General features: G+C 37.2%; 3 protein-coding genes across 3 annotated transcripts; all 3 read right to left on the bottom strand.

The window, feature by feature from the left end:
• Nucleotides 1–155: 155 nt before the first annotated feature.
• LOC110728169 (probable transmembrane ascorbate ferrireductase 2) lies at nt 156–5,529 on the bottom strand. The gene is made up of 4 exons (XM_021907822.1): nt 3,007–5,529; nt 1,682–1,730; nt 894–1,093; nt 156–603 (listed from the first exon to the last, which is right to left on the bottom strand). Exons 1-4 carry the CDS (start codon nt 3,148–3,150, stop codon nt 301–303), a joined length of 696 nt encoding a protein of 231 aa, XP_021763514.1. The 5' UTR covers nt 3,151–5,529; the 3' UTR covers nt 156–300.
• Nucleotides 5,530–5,754: 225 nt separating this feature from the next.
• LOC110728168 (protein decapping 5-like) lies at nt 5,755–13,006 on the bottom strand. The gene is made up of 8 exons (XM_021907821.1): nt 12,662–13,006; nt 10,756–10,856; nt 10,137–10,208; nt 8,466–9,410; nt 8,204–8,275; nt 7,016–7,186; nt 6,815–6,925; nt 5,755–6,445 (listed from the first exon to the last, which is right to left on the bottom strand). Exons 1-8 carry the CDS (start codon nt 12,810–12,812, stop codon nt 6,287–6,289), a joined length of 1,782 nt encoding a protein of 593 aa, XP_021763513.1. The 5' UTR covers nt 12,813–13,006; the 3' UTR covers nt 5,755–6,286.
• A 2,509-nt stretch (nt 13,007–15,515) lies between these two features.
• Nucleotides 15,516–16,370, bottom strand: LOC110727728. Its single transcript, XM_021907309.1, has one exon. The coding sequence runs from the start codon at nt 16,368–16,370 to the stop codon at nt 15,516–15,518; it is 855 nt and encodes a 284-aa protein (XP_021763001.1).
• Between the last annotated feature and the right edge of the window lie 1,930 nt (nt 16,371–18,300).

Below are 18,300 nucleotides of genomic sequence, written 5' to 3'. Positions count from 1 at the left end.
GTATTATTGGAGAGAAGCGTTGATGGATTATCTTACAGAGCTTGCCTGCATCAATTGCATAGCAGCGGAGGTAATAATGTAAAGAACCCTTTAAAACACCTGTGATAAATTTAATAATAGTAGAGAATGTCTTGCAATCAACTCAGAACTACAGCTAAATCCTTTTGGAAAATATTTTTCAACTTTTTAATCATTTATCCCAATTCAAGGGTTAACAATGTGGTTCAAATGAAATTCCCTAAGAATATGTATCGTAAATGCTCATGTCATAAGGAGCCCCAGTTTGCCAAAAGCATAAAGCTATTCTGCAGTTCGGGGAATTTCACCTTTCCCATTCAGGGGCGCGACAAGAGCCAGAATAACGAAACCTCCAAGGACCATTATCAAGTTACCCATCGAGTTAATCAGCAAAGCTTCAGTGGAGTACCGAGATATAATATGGCTAGCTTGCAGAAACGTAGCTTTCTCTAAGATACCCGTCACAGTTGTAACTATGGCAAAAGCATAGATATAGACACCAAGGAAAACATGCCACGGAAGCAAGAAAGCTCTGCTGTTTCTCGAGCCACCAGGATACCAAAATGTTGTAAAGCCAGCAGCCCACTGCAAAGCAAAAATGTATCTTAGATAAGACTTTTTATCAATTTCACAATACCCGTTTACCTGACCCAACTCGAAATTGGCCCAACCCAACCAATACATGTACGAGACTACAATTGACTGGTTTATCATGATAATAAACATTATAGACAATATACCTAGATGTGACCCGATTCAAACTAAAACCAAATAACTCGTTACCCGAATACAACCCAAACTGAACTCAACACGAACTACTTTCTAACTCTAATCACAAGACAGAAGAAAAGGGAAGATGGCATTTTAGCAGGTACCTGAAGAGTAAACAGGAAAAGACAACCAAGACCAAGCCATGAGTGGAGACTGTAGAAGTGGTCAATGCCCTTATCGCTGTGGAATTTGAAAGCAGCCCAGATACCAATAATAGCTAAGCAGAAAGAGAGAAACTGCAGGGAGAGATGAACTAGCTTTTTAAAGGCTTTTGTTCCTGGAACCGTTTTGTATGCTAGCATGGCTACATGAACAAACCACAATTCACATGTCAGCAGGTGAACTGAATTCTACTCATATTAGATTGATAGTCATAGAGTGCATATACTTGAAGTAAATATCACTTTGGCTTTAGATATATTGTATCAATTCTCACAGCACATAACGTGATAACGAAACGCATGTGGTTTATATGAATACCTTTTTATTGCAGCTATATCATATAGCAGGCTAAAAAAAAAGGTTTCTATATAAGGCAACACAGATGTGTCATACAGCAGGGCAAGTATTTTCTATTTTGGATGTTAAACTATACATTAGCAAAAGTATCCTACTTTGGGTATCCAATTGAACAAATTAAGCAATGTTTAATGTTTACCTTCATAACTTACGCAAGTGAACTCAAATTTTAGGCAGAGCAAGGCTACAGCCCAGGTAGTCAGGTAGTCAGGTATATGAAAATAATGAAATGTTCAAAATGTAGTTGAAAATAGAGCATGATCAAGGTGGACTGGCCAAGCATTTCAGTGAGCATCAAGTGGTACCCAGTCTACATTACATAGTATATAATTGTTGATTAGTACATATACACAAGGAACCAATATAGTATTACCTTCTCCATTTAGCAGTACAAGGCTAATGACCATCAAAACAGGATGAACCTGCGAGATAGAGAAAAAACAACCATTATCCTGTGAAGCAATTCCACAAGCAATCATTTTCATATCTCCACTTGAAAGAAAGATATGATCAGCTATAACCAACCAGGCTAATGTTGACATCTGACAGATTTTTAAGGCAGAGTGCAATTAAGTGTAAGTGCCAAATTGGAGCAACAAATATCAGCACTTATCACAAATTATGGTTATCTAACAATTTCAATTAGTGTCCATTATCAACATGAATATCTTTAGAAGTCCTGCATAAAATATTCCTCTCATCCTTCTTTTAATCCTTTACCATGAGTGAATTATACATATATACCCTAAGACAAAAAAGATTCACTCCAAAGTCCGAACAATACATAGGAATCAACTAATACTCATGATAATATAGAGGTCATTGTGATTAGTCCACTCAACTGCTCAAGTGACATCCTTTGACTCATCAAGAGAAGCATACCCACTCAAAAAGGATGGCATGATACACATCACAAAAAATGCACGATAAATAGGCGAAATATCATCAGCATTTAGCACATGTGATAATGAATTACACTCCATAACACATGCTTCGTAATAATATTAAGAGTCGCTCAATCAAGTGCCCTTTGGTCCTCTACAAAGTAATTTGTTCAAAGTTTGAACAAACTACCCACGCCCCTATAACCCTGTCCCAGTACAATCTCTAAAGAGCTCTTACAACCTGAGACGCTAATTCAAAGTGTGAACTGTGAACACGAACTAATAGGAATCAAACCAACCAAATAAACATGAGAATGCTGCTCTTACATTGTCATACATAAACAACCGAAAGATTAAACAATATTGATTCCTCGGCATTCCTTAATTTGACCATTAACAGTTCAATCACACAGTACAATGTATAAAATCTAGAGCAATTATACCTTAATATGACCTAAACTTTAGCAAAATTACATAGATTCTTCTCAAAACATAAACTCGAAATTAACCCAAAAGACAAAATCTTGTAGCACCAGGACTTTTACAATGCTGAGCTGCAATATTAACAATTTCTTCCATCAAAACCTACTATTTCTTAAACAGTTTCGTGTAAATATTAACCAAAATTTCTCCAATTCATCATTTTCATCAATCATTCCAAATATCAAAATCTTCCCACAATCAAATATAACATTACAATTGTATAAACTAGAAATTCAACTTTAACACATAATAATCAAACCCAATTAAAATTGAAATGTGCATTAAAATTAATTTAGAAAAAAAAAAAAGAAGGGGGAGAGAGAGAGATTACATTGAAGATTTGAGCTTTATTATCAGAGATAAGAGCAAGGCCACCTCTATAATGAATAGTCCAAGTGAAAACAAGAGCAGCCACTATGATTCCGATCAATCTAATCACCATGTAAATGGGAAATTTTACAACTGGAACCGCCATTTTTGTACCTTCAAAGCTTCACCCGAAAAACCCAGAATTAATTTTACAAGAAATCAAAAAACAATTAAGGGTTTTTGAGGAATGAATCAAAGAATGAAAGATTCAATTGAGGAGTAAAGGTTAATGGATTTGAGTTGAAGTAATAACAATGGAAGAATATTCTTGAATTGAAGTAATTAAAGGGGGAAAATTTAGAAGATGGGGATGAGATTCGATCTGGGATAGAAAAATTGCGAAAGAGAAATGAATTGAAGGAAAATTTTGAAACTGCAAATTTCTGGGTTTATGTTATGGCACCCATTACTTTGCCATTACTTTAGTAAGTCGACATGAATTTCTCAAGTGTGTAATGCACACATTGGTCAAAGGGGAGGAGATGAGAAAGAATAGGGTTAAACTTTTTTTGACAAGAGAATAGGGTTAAACTTGTATTGGTCTAGAGCCTAAATCAATGATGTTTTTAGCCAATGTTAACTATGGAATAATATAATTACGGAGTAGTTAAAGTATAATCCAAAACCGTGTATATTGTAATTATGAGATTTGGATTCGAGTTTAATCTACATTTATAATTATTGCACGTGTGGCCGCTTAGTATTAAGATAAAAAAAATCTTTACAAGCTACTAATTTGTCAATCACTACCTCAAAACGAAATAACCATTAATATTGCTACTTATGTCCACATATCGATGAAATTTAAACAAAAGGAGACGTCATAATAATAGTGTAATCTATTTTGTACATTTAACTCGTAAATAAACTGCTCTCAAAAAAAGAAAGAAAAATAGTAAATAAACTAAAAAATACTCCACTAACCCAGATAATTAAACAAAGTGTTGGTCAAAATTAGTATAGGAAACGACTTTAACAAAATTTCGCTATTAATTTTCATTAGAAAAAATTGAAAAGAATAATCCCATTTTTGGCAATCTTCTCAAAACAATCCCACCTTTGCGCATTTCACAAATAATCGCACCTTAACACCCCATATTATCAAAACAAGCCTTTTTTACCTTCAACTTGTTTTACAGGTTAATTTTTCTTTTTAATTTTTTTTTAATCTTCTTTTTCCACCTCACCCCCTTCATTCAACCACCATGACCATACATCACCACTGAACAGACCACCTTCCCACCATCACCACCAAACTGACCAACTCAGATGCAACCCCAGCCCCGCCCTGCCACCTGAGCCACGCCCACCCAAATCCCACAACTCTCTTGAACAGCCACCATCCCTACCCCTTACCTAATCTCAACCGCCATTATAGCAGTGCGGAGAGAGATTGAAAAGATGAGATCTCAACCGCCATTGATTCCGTTTCGATCAAGCTCCGAGATTTTAAACGACGACCGCGTTTCGTAACCAATTCTCAATTTTCGACGCCATTTTTTCGTCTTTGCTGTTTTTCCATGGATCGTTGCTCTGTTTTCCGAGCATTTCAACGGGGGAATTTGACAATTTTCGGTGATTCACCTCCAATTTCAATTTTCGGGGAAGGGGCTGCCATGTCCAATCCCCACCCCAAGTCCCCTCTTAACCTCCAAATCGAAACCCACTTGAATCGGAAACCTCGTTCAGTTGTGGTGTCTGGGCCCGAAAGCGAAGGGAATCAGACCTTTATCCGGCCCAGAACTCGATCAACGGCGCCAGCTGGGCGGCGGAGTTTCTCAGCGGCAGAGGAAATGGAAGGGGGAATCGGGGAAGAGGAAGTAGAAGGGGGAACGGGGAAGGGGAGGGAATCAAGGAGGGCAGCTGGGTCCGGCGAGGGAGGGGGCTCCGGCAGGGTAAGGAAGAAGAAGCTAAGGATTTAATTTTTTTGTTTATTTTTTTGTTTTTTAAAAAAATAACAGAAACCAATTAAAAGACGACACGTGGAAAAAGACCTTCTAAATAGGTTACCAATTTTATTAGAAGGTTGTTTTGAAAATATGGGGTATAAAGGTGAGATTATTTCTGGAATACTCAAAGGTGAGATTATTTTGAGAAGATGTGTCAAAGGTAGTATTATTCTTTCTAATTTTTCCTTTTCATTAATGTTCTATGTTATTTTATTCTTTCCATCGAATGTGAAGATGTTTAATCCATCAAAAGCTTGAAACTGCCAAGTCATAATCCATAATATTGTAAGTTTTTTTTTTTTTTTTTAATTAATATAAAGTGTTCAAATTAGATCTCTACCATGCTTTCTTGCTTGATGATTTCTTAGTTATTGTATAAAACCCGTGTATAATCAACGTCTTCCATTTAAACAAACTTAACTTCATTTTGCACCCTTATAAATTTAACCACTACAGTGCTTATAATTCAAAGTCTTCGAATCCTGCCATCTTATTTACCAATTGTTGATAAAAATATGTAACACCCACATAGTTTACTAGCTCAACGAGGTCGAATACACAGTGAATTAACAGTATAGACATAGAAGAGGTGGAATTTCAAAGGTCCAAAGATGAAGAGAAAGAGTGGAATGAATCTCAAAAGAGGATACACGGTGATAAATTGTAGTATTGAATTGTCTTTGACACTAGCCACCACAAAAACTGCTAAAATGGAAACTCATAAAACACTAATAAATGCAAACTTGTTTGAAACACAGAAATATAATAACAAAGCAATGGTCATCAAATTGCTCCCTTGGCTACTGTACTCGAGATCTAGTTAACAATTACTCAATTTACTCCAAGTACATGTCAATGACAACTGCAAACTACAAAGTAACATCATTCATTGCCAGCATAAACGCATAACTTAGCTTTATTCTACTGCAGCAGATACTAATATCATCTGCTGCTGAAGCCACCGCCAACTTTTTCCAGGAGTTAAATAGAATCTACCTCAAACTAAACAGAATACATAAGGATGTGAGAGATATAGATATTTGCCCACTAATTGCTCAGCTCATTATTCTAAAGAAGCAAGAGATTGTGAATCCTATGCCAGAACACCACTAATCAAGGCAAGTATTCTTCAATCTGCCAACAAGGATATTGGGTTTAACCTAATTACGACCTACTGCGAGACCTCTAAATCTTGGTCTTGGGGTCTCTCTATAAACAAGCCAAACCACCATGACCACAAACGAGACCAGCAAACCTAGCTTTTGCATTGCTAGGACATTGACAGTGTGCCAACTACATGGCACGGTACACGTTATTCCCATAACCCTGCCCCCGCCCCCTTCCAACATAACCGTAGCCATAACCCCTCCCATAATAACCACCTCGTGATCTTCCACCACCGGGTCCTCGGCCACCTCGAAATCCCCTGTTTCTTGGGAAATTGCCAAACGTCTGCATGGATTAACCCAAGATTCAAATTAAAAGTAGAACTCTGCATCAGGGAAGGAAAAAAAAAAAAAAAAAAAAAAAAGGAAACCAAGTCGTCCAACAAAACAACCACAAGCATATGAATTATACATTTATACATCAAGCTCAAGCAATTTAAAAAGCTGTGAAGCATCCAAAGGACTAACACCACCCAACAATGATCTGCCAAGGTTTGGGAAGGTCCAGATATATGCTTCCCTACAAGCCCCAACCACTACAGACTATACAATATAGATCATATACACCCCGCCTTGTCACCCCTCATGATTCACATAACTGTACTCAGCAATATGATCATTGTACGACTATAAACAAAGAGGGCAAGATCCATACCTCAGTATCTAGCCTCATTTGATCAGAAAACCGAGTCCTTCCGTTACGAGATTCGCGATCAAGGGCATTGCAAGACAAGGTGTCAAAGAAATCGTCCTTCTTATAAACAGGCTACATCACAAAAATCAGTCAAGACATCAGAACTCGATATTAGTCATAGAAGGAAAACAAAATAGAATACAACAATGGGAGATAAAGCACCTTTGAATCATTTTGTAGCACATCAACATCATCTTCGTCTTGATACTCTAACCCATCATCAGCCTTGGCTTTATTCTTACCCAGATGCCCCCATACCTCATCTTTCTTGAATTTCTCATTCATCGCCTCAAAATCAAAGTCTTCAGTAAAGTTGGCCACAGGACGAGAAAACTGCAAGAGCAAGCAAAGAATGGCAGTCAATTTACAAAGCTTTTGAATAACTAGCTAATTAGCTATCTTGCTTGCTTTTCTCACCTTAATTGGTATAGGAGCTAGGGAAAAGGCAGGATAATATTAGTAAAGAATTAAACATACATGGGATGACGGGAAAAAAGAAGATTTCAAAGCAAAAAGACCATACATCAACTATAAAAATCAATAGTGCCCAAAAACTTTAATGGCCATGCTTTTCAATTACTTCAGAGAAAAATTTACAAGATAATCTCTCTACTGAACCATCACATGATCATAAATTAATAAATGTAATTACTAAAAGCATACAGGATAAATCCAACTGCACTGGCTAAATAAGAACAAAACTGAGATAAAAGTCATTTAACAAGTACACATAAATAGTTGGGTTTAATATGGGGGAATATTCCAGTTAATTTTCCCTAAATTTAACTTTCTGACTGAGCCATCCCGACAATGGAGTTGCACTAACAATTTACAGCCAAGGCTATGATTCTGCTTATTTAACTAATATTGCTTAATTAAGAAATAATCAGACCAGTGGAATTAATAAATCATCAAATTTCACATATTTGGAAAGTACACATTAATACAAACCTGATGACATCTCATTAGATGATATTTAATGTTAAGGATTAGGGCATATATAAGGTCAAGTCATCTCATTAGATGATATTTAATGTTAAGGATTAGGGCATATATAAGGTCAAGTCAAATCCAGAGATCATATCAGATCAGATTCTGATGAGGTGTACTAAACATAGCCTAAGGCACATCACAAGAATTCAAAGCGGAAGGCACACAGCACAGCAACAGTAGTTGAAAAACTTCCTGAAGAGGAAACAAAGATATAATTTCCAAACTGTACACACATATTTCAATTTCTCAAAAGACAAAAGGTGAAGAAATAAACAAGCATATAGAATATGACCACCTTCACTCAAGTAGGATTCAAAAACAAAATGCATTATAAGTGCTGTAGGAGGTAAGCAGTACCTCATTTCCTCCTCTTCTTCCTCCACGGCCACCCCGATTGACATAACGAGTTTGGGAAGGAAACACATTTATCTATAGAGAAAGAGGCATTGAGCAGCTAAAGCATTAGCAAGTTTGCATAAATCACATGCCCTTTTTAAACAATATAAAGACTACTTTGCAGCTAATGATAAGAACGAAACAAGCAAAAGAAAATTATGAACCTGACGTGAACTGAAAATTATATAACAGCGGTGACAGAAACAGAACATCAAAAACGTACCTTCGAATTTGATGGTGAGGGAAGCGGCAAAAGTGGTGCCCGAGCTTCTGCTGTTCCTGGAGCATTCACTGCTGTTGATGAAATTGTAGATGGTTGTGGTGATGACACCAAAGCAGGTACCTGAACCACTTCAACATCCTTCTGCTCCGTTTGTTGTGCACTCTGGGATACGGTGGGTCCAGGCTGTAAAAATTGGCCTGGAGTCACCAGCGCAGGTGAATTGGACTTTCCCCCAGCAGCAGATAGGGATTCAGAAAAGCTGTTGAAGGGCATAGTAGTAGTAGACATAGGTTTTGCCTGATTAGGGATCAACGGTCCAACAGTGCTTTTATCCAACACATTAGATATGACAGGCGGCACCAGAGGCGAGTTAGTACTCTGGGATGATACAACTTGAGCAGGAACCAAGGAGGGCATCCAATTAGTTGAGGAGTCTTGAGCTACCGCAGAAGACTGATCAGGAAGCACATTGGATTGCATAGACAGAGTGCTGCTAACAATAGGCTGTAGCAACGGAGGGGGAAAGTCCACGGATTGCGAAACTGGGATGTTGGAAGCTCCAGTGGGTAGAGATGAATTCATGGTCGGATACTGAACGGGTTGTTGAGCTCCAGCGGGTAGAGGCTGCATTGAGGGTGGCATTGAAAAACCTTGAACAGGTCGAAGCAATGGCTGTTGTTGTGCCTGTTGGGAGCCTGAGGGTCCATAATATCCTTGATAATACATCGGTACAGAGATACCATTGACATTAGTTGTGGGTGGAGTTGAAGGATTCCATTGAGCCAAAATCCCTCCAGGTGGATACATGGGGACACTGTTCTGATGAGTAGTTATTGGAACTCCAGGCTGTGACATTTGGTTACTAAAATCTGACAAGGATCCAGCAGCAGAAGGAACAGAAGCAGTAGGTATACTTGAAGATGCAGTTGGAGTGGTATAGTGAGACTGTCCCAAGGAAGAAAATGAAGAAAATATTATTCATAGCGTGTGCCATTTTAAGTATGTGCATGCTTAAATTTCAGTATAAGGAAATATCTAGTTTTCAATTGAATTGCATGGAACTAGCAATTTAAGTATGTGCATGCTCAAATTTCAGTATAAGGAAATATCTATTTTTCAATTGAATTGCATGGAGTAGATGTCAATGTAGTGCCATCATTTGACAGCCATGCAAATTTGGAAAATAGTAATAAAAGATCAAAAGGTGCAAAGTGTGATGTCCTCCAGAAATCATTCTCATATTTAACAGGAATCTCAGCATTAGAAGCAATTTGGTTGAAAAAACTGACAACAGGATGATGAACAGATATCGAGACAATCCAAAAAAGATTCAGATACCAAGGAAGACCTTACAGCAGATCACTTAAGGAAAATAGCCCACAGGAAATTACGATATTGCGCATAATACATAATATATCTACAGTGAAGATATCTAATCTAATTAGACAAAACTGAGAAAACAAGCAAAAATAGCGTTAACTTAGTATTAAGAGACAATAAGATTCACAAATAAATGTCAATCAATAACCCAACATACTCCTCTTCTTAATCTAGACCACAATACTTGATTAAAGCTTATAAAGGGATATCTTGACATAATTTCTATTTCATCAATATATGACCTGAGATTACTTGCGCTTGGACTTCTACTAGATTGTATTGACCAATTACCTGTATGATAGCTGGATCACTATGAACTGGCGGAGCTGTCTGTACGGGTGGGGAAGATTTGACCTGCAAGTCCTGTATGAAAAGAAAAAAATTGTACATGTATTCAGCTTTACAATAATATCTTTGGAAATCTTTCCAATATTCCAACAATATTTAAAAAAAACAGTGCAAAAATACAAATGATATGGTGTAAAGGACAATGAGATGAGGGGAAATTAAGGTGCCAAAAAAATTCTTCTACAAAATGTGTTACAAGAGTACAACATTGGAGAATAACTATACACTGTTTCCATTCTGTAAAAGACAACTTAACTGAAGGAAATGACAACTTAATGTATGTGTTACTTAATACCAGGCACCAAAAAGGAAAAATCTTTGCAATACAAGTTGTAGTTAAATGAAGTGCAATGAAGTCAATGGATCATAACTATAAGATGGCACATATCGATATGTCATACAAATTACAAACTCAAGACACTCAGAAAGCAGCAAAAAATAACACAGTAAATAGCATACTGTGAGGCTGAAAGACAATAATTAGGTTGAAACTTGTTGTTTACAAGATAATAGAATAGTTTCCCGTCCAAAAGTTTCAAGTTTCAAGCAAGGTTAAGTTTACCTTGATATCACTTCCTCTAAATACTATATATTCATAAACTTTGTCACTCGCAGGAACTTGTTGACCATCCTTTCTGCGACCTTCTGTTCCAAAAGATCGAACTGCAAAAAATATCATTATCAGGATCTTAATTTTTCAAGCAATAATAAACGTCTGTTAAGCACTAAGAAGCAAGTAATACTCTTCAGAGTAGAAGGTGAGAAAGAAATAACTACATTATAAAATGAACTCCAACTATGCATTAGACAATTTTTGGAAAAGAAACTGTACCAAATTTATGAAGCACATTTTGCAAAAATATCTGTCTATTTATTGAAGGCATCTCAACAAGAAGTTGAGCAACTTTAATCTACCATGTTGCAATTTGCAGGCATTGCAGCTGATAGACACCAGAAAAATGTCCATATTTGACAATAATTTCACTGAACAAGGTTACTTGTCAGCAGAAAATTCTAAATCTCCAACTCCTTCCACCAATAAAATTTATTAAATCATCTTTCGTTTGGTAACTAAAAAGAATCATAATGCAGCATAAAAAATTCTCCAACTACAAGACTTAGGTAGCTTTACACAATCCCAGAGAAATTAATTGTTTAATTTAAAGCACAAGCCTACAATATATTGCAAACTTTAACCACCACATGATCTACAACTCTACTATGTCACATCCCTACTGGGCCAATAGGTTATTATAATGGAAATGAGGAGTGAGAAGACAGAAATGCAACAGAATGCAAATTTCCGATAAATGATGCAGAAGCAGCTAACTACTCTGTCAAACCAAAGATGCAAACAGCCAAGAGCCCAGGACATCTAAAATCACGGTGAAGTAGTTAAAAACCCTCCGTCCTCTTTTTTGTTTTTTCTTTTTTTAAAAAAAACATGGAAATTTCAGTGTCAGGTCATAATTAATTTTAAAATGGAAACAAACCTAGGAGAAAGCCCCATCATAGATTCAATAGCAGAGCAATTCACAAGCCTTTCAAAGGTGCTAACTAAACAGCTTGTGTAAAGAGCAGCCTCTAGATCATTTCATCAGGAGTTATGGTAAGGAAAGGCATGAAAAGGAAGCCACTTTCTAGCTTTAGCTTTTGGCTTCATCAATTGTGTGGAACAAGATGAAAATAAGAAAGCGACAAACAGGTAACCTTTATAATAACTTCAATTCCTTCCCAAACTGATGCACTTTCATATGGAAAGAAAGCTAATGACTAAAATTCACTTCATTTCCTTGAAATTCTTCCAATTCCAACCAATTTAACCAACCAACATTGCTAATTCCCTTCCATTTATCTCTCCTCCTGTCCACTCCTTTCAAATTGACCAACCAACTTCTCTTCCTATCTTTCCCTCCCCTCCTCTTCCTTTCCTTTCTAATCTATTATCTTTTTAATCCAAATCCAAATAAAAACCTGTTAAGCTAAGCTCTGTCAAAGGTTCCACCTAAACCACTAGTAAAGCAAACGCTATATCAGGCCAGAATAGTTGGAATACCTCTCAACTAAACCTCCAATGCTCGGACCTTATAAATAAAAGAAAATTATCCTTCAAGACTTCAAGTTAGAGGCGCAACCATCAAACAACAAATCCAAATAATCATACTTTCGAATATATTGAAGAAAAAAACCTCATCGCAGCATTTAACTCTTGAGAATCTTAACAAGGAAGAAACACAACAATCAAAAAAATCTACATCTTCAAATTCCCCCAAGTACAAAGAACTTATATCCTATAACATTTCATCAAATCCTAGTATTCAACCTCAATATCAAAATACGCATCCTTAACCCTAACATCAAATAAACAAAACCTAACCAACTTACAATCAATCAATTCAACAAAAACAAATGAAAATCAACGCAAAAAAAAACCCGAAAAAATCGCAAGAAACTAAAGAGTTATATACCATTGCGAAGACCGATGCTAGCCTCATCGGTATTGATATTGAAGAGAATGCCTTCGTATCGGATTTCAGACTTGGAAGTTAAGCTAATCAAACTGCCGAGGTAAGTATCTGCGGAACCAGTAGCAGCAGATCTAGAAGCTTCGGCCGCCATTGTTGTTCGCTTCTATCGAACACTCGAAACGAGGAGAGAGAGTGAGAGAAAAAGATCGTTGATTGATTGATTGAATTAATATTTTGATTTTCTGGATTTGTAAATTTTGTTTTGCAGAGAAAAATGGGATGAGGGAGACAAACCCTATATGTCTCTTTCGATGTTTGGAAATTGAAGGACTCTATTTCTTCCTTGGGTTGAAGATTCATTTTATAAGGATTTTCTTGTCTTTTTTAATACTTCCTCCGTTTTTTATTATCTGCAACAATTACTAAATGTGGACGCTCCATATTATTTGCAACAAGTTTTTTTTTCCTTTTACAGTAAGTTTAGGCAATGTAAAATTCCGAAATTACCCTTAAAAAAACTAATTACATACTAACCTAAAATGTAACTATGATTAATAAACCCTATAATCTAACATCCTAACCTAATCCTTCCCACCAAAAATCAGAATCCCCTCCCCCTTTTTCCATCAACAATTGAGGAACCCTAATTTATTCACCTCCTCACCTCCTCACCTACCATCATCAATGCAGCTCTCAACCACCTCCATTAATGAAGCTCTGTTACATCTTCCAACCTTTATTATGTTTCGTTTTTTCATTTTCGAACTTTCTGCCTTCTCCCAAAGCAGTGCCCGTTTCTGTTTCTCTCTCTTCAACTTGAAACCCTAATCTTTGCGATTCTCCCTCTTCAACTTGAAACCCAGAAAATGAGTTCCTTAGACAAAAAAAAACCCCGATTCCGGCGTCATTGCTACCTATAAGTGTGACAAACGCAGTGGGAAGATGCGTTTGTTTGGAACCCGTACTGCGATGTACTTGGATATGAAGCGTAGGACAGGGGGGGTGCGAAACAGACCCCATATGAGTCCGATGATGAGCCTTGTGTTGTTAAGAACCCAGATCTGGGTAAGGCTGGTGAGGGTTGTACCAAAACTGTTCCAGAAGTCATCATTCTGGACAGCGATGATGATGAACCCCCTGTTCCTGTCGTTTCGCCTCCTAAAGCCGTTGAAGAGGGAGCGACTATTTTTTGGGCTGATGTCAGATCTAGGGCAAAGGATGTCGCTTGTGGCAAAAAAAGGCAGAGATCTGAGTCCCTTCCTGCTGAGAGCGCTGAAAGCTGTGCGCCGTAGCTTGATTCTCCTACTAATCTAGCAACGTAACTCATTTCTTACCCTCGAATTAATTGGTTCAGCGTTTTCTTGTTCTTTTATTCTTTCATCTTTTCTAGGGTTTAGGGTTTTTTTCCTGACTTGATGTTATATGGTTGAAATGGTTTGACTGGATCTTTTCATGTTTGGTGCATGTTATTGTGGACTGTAATTGGCTAATAATGTGGAGTGGTTGTACTGATTTGTGTTGTGTTGCCTTATTTTGATTGTTGTTGGCCTTACCTGGGTTTGTCTGGTGTATTGGCAGTTGCTGGTTCTAATTGTTGCAATTATTGGGTTTAAATGTCCTTTGATGTCATTTTCTGTGATTATTAGTTTCAGTTATGCTGTGATGGGTTTGTTAATAGTTGTGCAAATTCATAGTTGCCTAATTATTATGTTGTGTTGTGTATGTTTGGAAGGCTCAAATGCCCTGTGATTAGTAGCCTCAGTTGCATGTTGGTTGCCCTACTTATGTTGTGCTTGCTGTGTTTACTGTTCTTCACAATTATTGTAGCCTGTTGGAGGGTTGATAAGTTGTTTTAGATAATCATGCTCTGTGTTGAATTATTTGCCTGAGTTCATCCAGTATAACTTGGAGGCTGAACTAATAATGGATTCTTATGCCATTGGAGTTCAGAGTTGTTGGTTGCCTGAGTTGATTTAGTAGTGATTTGGTGAATGATGATTAACCTTTTTGAGTCCCCTAAACAACAATCTGTCCCTTCGCCAGTTTAGAGTCCCTTGATTTTTTTTTTTTTTGTGTTGTGGTTGGGAAATCCATATGATGAAGGGACTCATTTGATACAACCAATTCATAACTTGGATTAGCTCCAACAACTTGATATAACAATTGTTGTTGAGGGAACCAATTATGTAATTTTTGTGAAAAAATAAAAACCCTCTGATGGATTTATTTGTTTCCCTGTTTTGGATTATGATGCTTAGTTTGTGTCCCTAGTTGGTTGTAAACCTTCCAGAATGTTAATCATTAATTGAACCAAAAAATTTTACAATATCCAAAAGAAGCTAGCTTAGACTGCCATACAATATTCATGGGCCTGACTTACAACAAAATACACATAACCAATGATTAACCTACAGTAATGAACAAAAAAAAAAACCAGAAACCATTACATACAATGATTCTTGCTGCTTCATTTACTTCCATTGGTTATGTGTGGCAGTCTTACTAAAACTTCTACATGTGTCAGTTGCTGTGTTTAGTCTGCATCAACTTGCATCCCTTCATCTTCTTCATTTCCTTGATCAGTTGATATGAAAATGGTGTTGAGGTAGTCAATAGCTTGTTGAACCACCCTCCTGTCCACCTGTAAAATTTCTGGTAGCATCCCAATCCTTTCTAGCCTCTTCTTCCCTTTATGTGGTGGGGTGAAGTTATTCCCTCCTAGGTGATTGAGTATTTCTTCCATGCAGCATTGTAGGGTTATCCAACAATATTTGTTCAACACTGGGTTGAACAACTCATATGCTTCTTTAACCCTATCTATGAGTTCCACTAAATTCTTTGGGAATGATTGGTATTATAGTGATTGTATCACACTGAACAACCCTAGATCTAGCACATTTAAATCTGAGGACTGAGGGGGCTGGTATATGAATTGAATGTTGAATCTATCTGACTGACAGGCTGCCTGAAATTCCTCATCCATTGGAACTTGATGGGGTCTGGCATTATCCCATTGTATCCATATGTCCTTGGGTAGATTAGAAGGCCATTTAGCTTTGATGCCTGGAATTACATGGTTCAATAGCATTGCCCTTATGGCTTCTTTGTTGACATTCTGTGTTCTTTGATTTCCACCACACCAGATTCCCTGTTTTTGCTTTTTTTTCTTTGCTGTGCTTTCATACACAAATGGATAAATACCATACTTTCCATCATGTATGACTTCTCCTTGTTGGTCAAAAATAGGCTTCCCAATGGCTGCCATGAACATACCCTTGACTTTAAACCTTTTGGACTGTTGGCACATGTATGGGTTTGCTTCATTTGGTAGGAGGTAGAACCTCCTGGTTTCTGGGTTCAAGTAGAACCATTTTTCATCAATATGGATAACTTGTTGCATGTCCATAAACTTTGGGTCCCCATTTACTTCAGCAGGCATTAGATGACTTAGCACCCATTTCAATCTTGCTACCTTGTGATTGTCTGTCAGATATGGATGGTTTGTGGCTGTATGTGTTCTGAGTCTGCCTTGCTTCTTCAGTTTATGGATTGTGACATGTGGTACTTTGAGAGCTGCTGCATAGCTTCTCTCAGTTGTCCTCTTATACAAGGGGACTGATTGCAGGAACTCATCTGTGTAGACCTTTGGTTTTGGTCCTGTTTTCCCCAGCTTCTTACTTCTAATATCTATCAAATTCCCCTTTGCCATCTGGGATTTAATGTCCTCAAAGAGTCTCTGAATTGTGGATCTGTGAACATTAATTTTGTTGGCTTGCTGTGTTATATATCCTCTTGGCAGAGGTCCCCCCTAGCTTCAACAAATAACCATCTACTAGTTCCCTTTTCTAGGCAACAGTGAGTTGTTTTCTGCTTGTCTGTTGATGCATGCCACCATCAATCTGATGTTCTGCAGTCCCTTGCATATTGTTTGCTTCACTGTGTCCCATTCTATTTTCATCATTAAGCATTTGTTCTATGCTGAAAAAATCATCATCTTCACTAGCTGCCATGATATTTATGCTGATGATGTTGAGTTCCCCAGATTTCAGGTCTAGTAATGAAGTGGGGGGCTATTTTTTGATTGTTGTGCTGTTGCTGAACCAAATTATGGAGCTGATGCTGCAATTAAGTTAGGACTAATTTAGGTTTTAGTCATTACTAATTATGTAATCTTTTGGAAGGAAGAAGTATTTTCTGTAATTTGTGGGAAACTCTGTTTTTATGTTGATACACTGTTGGGCAGGTTGTTTATATACCCCCCCTTAAATGAAAATTTCAAAAGGGGGGGGGGGAATTTGGATGAAATGCTTTCTTTTGGAAAAGGGAGGGAAAAATTTCGTGGGAAATGGTGGGTTGTTTTAAAAGTTTGGCTGTTTTTTTTTTAAAATTTGGGTGAAAAAATTTTAGAGGGAAAAAAAGTGGTTCAAAAAATTGATAAAGGGTCCACCTTTTTTAAAAAGTTGGACCACTTTCTCTTTCATTAAAAAAAACAGATTTTTCCCCTCCTTTTTTAATTCTTTAATTACATACCCCACTTCCTACTTTTATTCAACTAAAAAACTCTTAAAAGTTTTGCCTAGGCATGTGTGAAGTTTTACTTTGTTGCAAATAATTAAAAACGGAGGAAGTATTAATAGTTGTATGGATAATAGGATTTTTTTTTTTCTTAATTATTGTACAATTATATTTATGTCAATGTCAAAGCTTGTAAGAAAAAACATTGGAAAAGAAGTTTTATGCGGGTTATTTTGTAAGAAAATACCTTATAGAAAAATGGTAGTTTGGGATGTTAAAATATTTTTTTTCTCGGGTAGAATTTTTGATCGGATCTACGATCATTGACTCGCTTTTCGGTTTTAATTGTCACGTTCAACTCTACCAAAAGTCTCGATTGTCTCCCTTTCTTCTTTCCAACCACCATTTTGACCATCTCACTCCCATTCCTTTACCATTCAATCATATTTTCATCGTCATCTTACTTAACATCATGCATATAATCAAATTTTGGTTTTAAAGCCAAACGTGATATCGATTTTCTTGTATGAGAAAGGGGAAGCAGGGAAGCTAAAGAGGGTTGTTTGGGACTTTGGGGTGTTGGCCTTGCTGGATTGGTCTATGGGGTAGAAATAATAGAGAATATAGCACAAGAAGGAATGTGATAGCAAAGAAAAGAAAAGCAACAGTGATGTAAGAGGGTTATAGTAGGTAGTGTGGTATGTTTCGGGGTTTTTTGAGGTGTCCTGCGGGAGAGTTACAACACCGAGACTGACCTCCAGCTGCCGGTACCTGCAAAACAATGGAGACTCCCAAGGGTGGGAGTTCCGCCTCTGACGATCAAGTTAGAACGTGTTTGAGGAGTATAGTGCGGAAAGTGATAACCCCTCCTGAGTCAGGAGGGTTCTGCAATGAAGATTGCTCAGTTTTTGGGTTGATTGAATGTATATTCAATGTATGTTGTGTTTTGTGTTGTTGGGTGTTCGTCCCCTCCTAAATGAGGATGGTTCCTCTATTTATAGAGAAGGAGATCAATCCCTTTCTAGGGTTTGGTGACACATGTTATGAGGGTGACACGTGTCAGCAGGCTATTGGGACACATGTTGCTTTAACAGTGGTCCGTTTGTTAGGGGGTTTTTTACCCC

Source organism: Chenopodium quinoa, unplaced genomic scaffold, assembly GCF_001683475.1.
Source record: "Chenopodium quinoa cultivar QQ74 unplaced genomic scaffold, ASM168347v1, whole genome shotgun sequence".
NCBI classification, from domain to species: domain Eukaryota; kingdom Viridiplantae; phylum Streptophyta; class Magnoliopsida; order Caryophyllales; family Amaranthaceae; genus Chenopodium; species Chenopodium quinoa.
The sequence above is the reverse complement of the archived record's forward strand: the minus strand, read 5'-3'. Positions and strand labels throughout refer to the sequence as shown.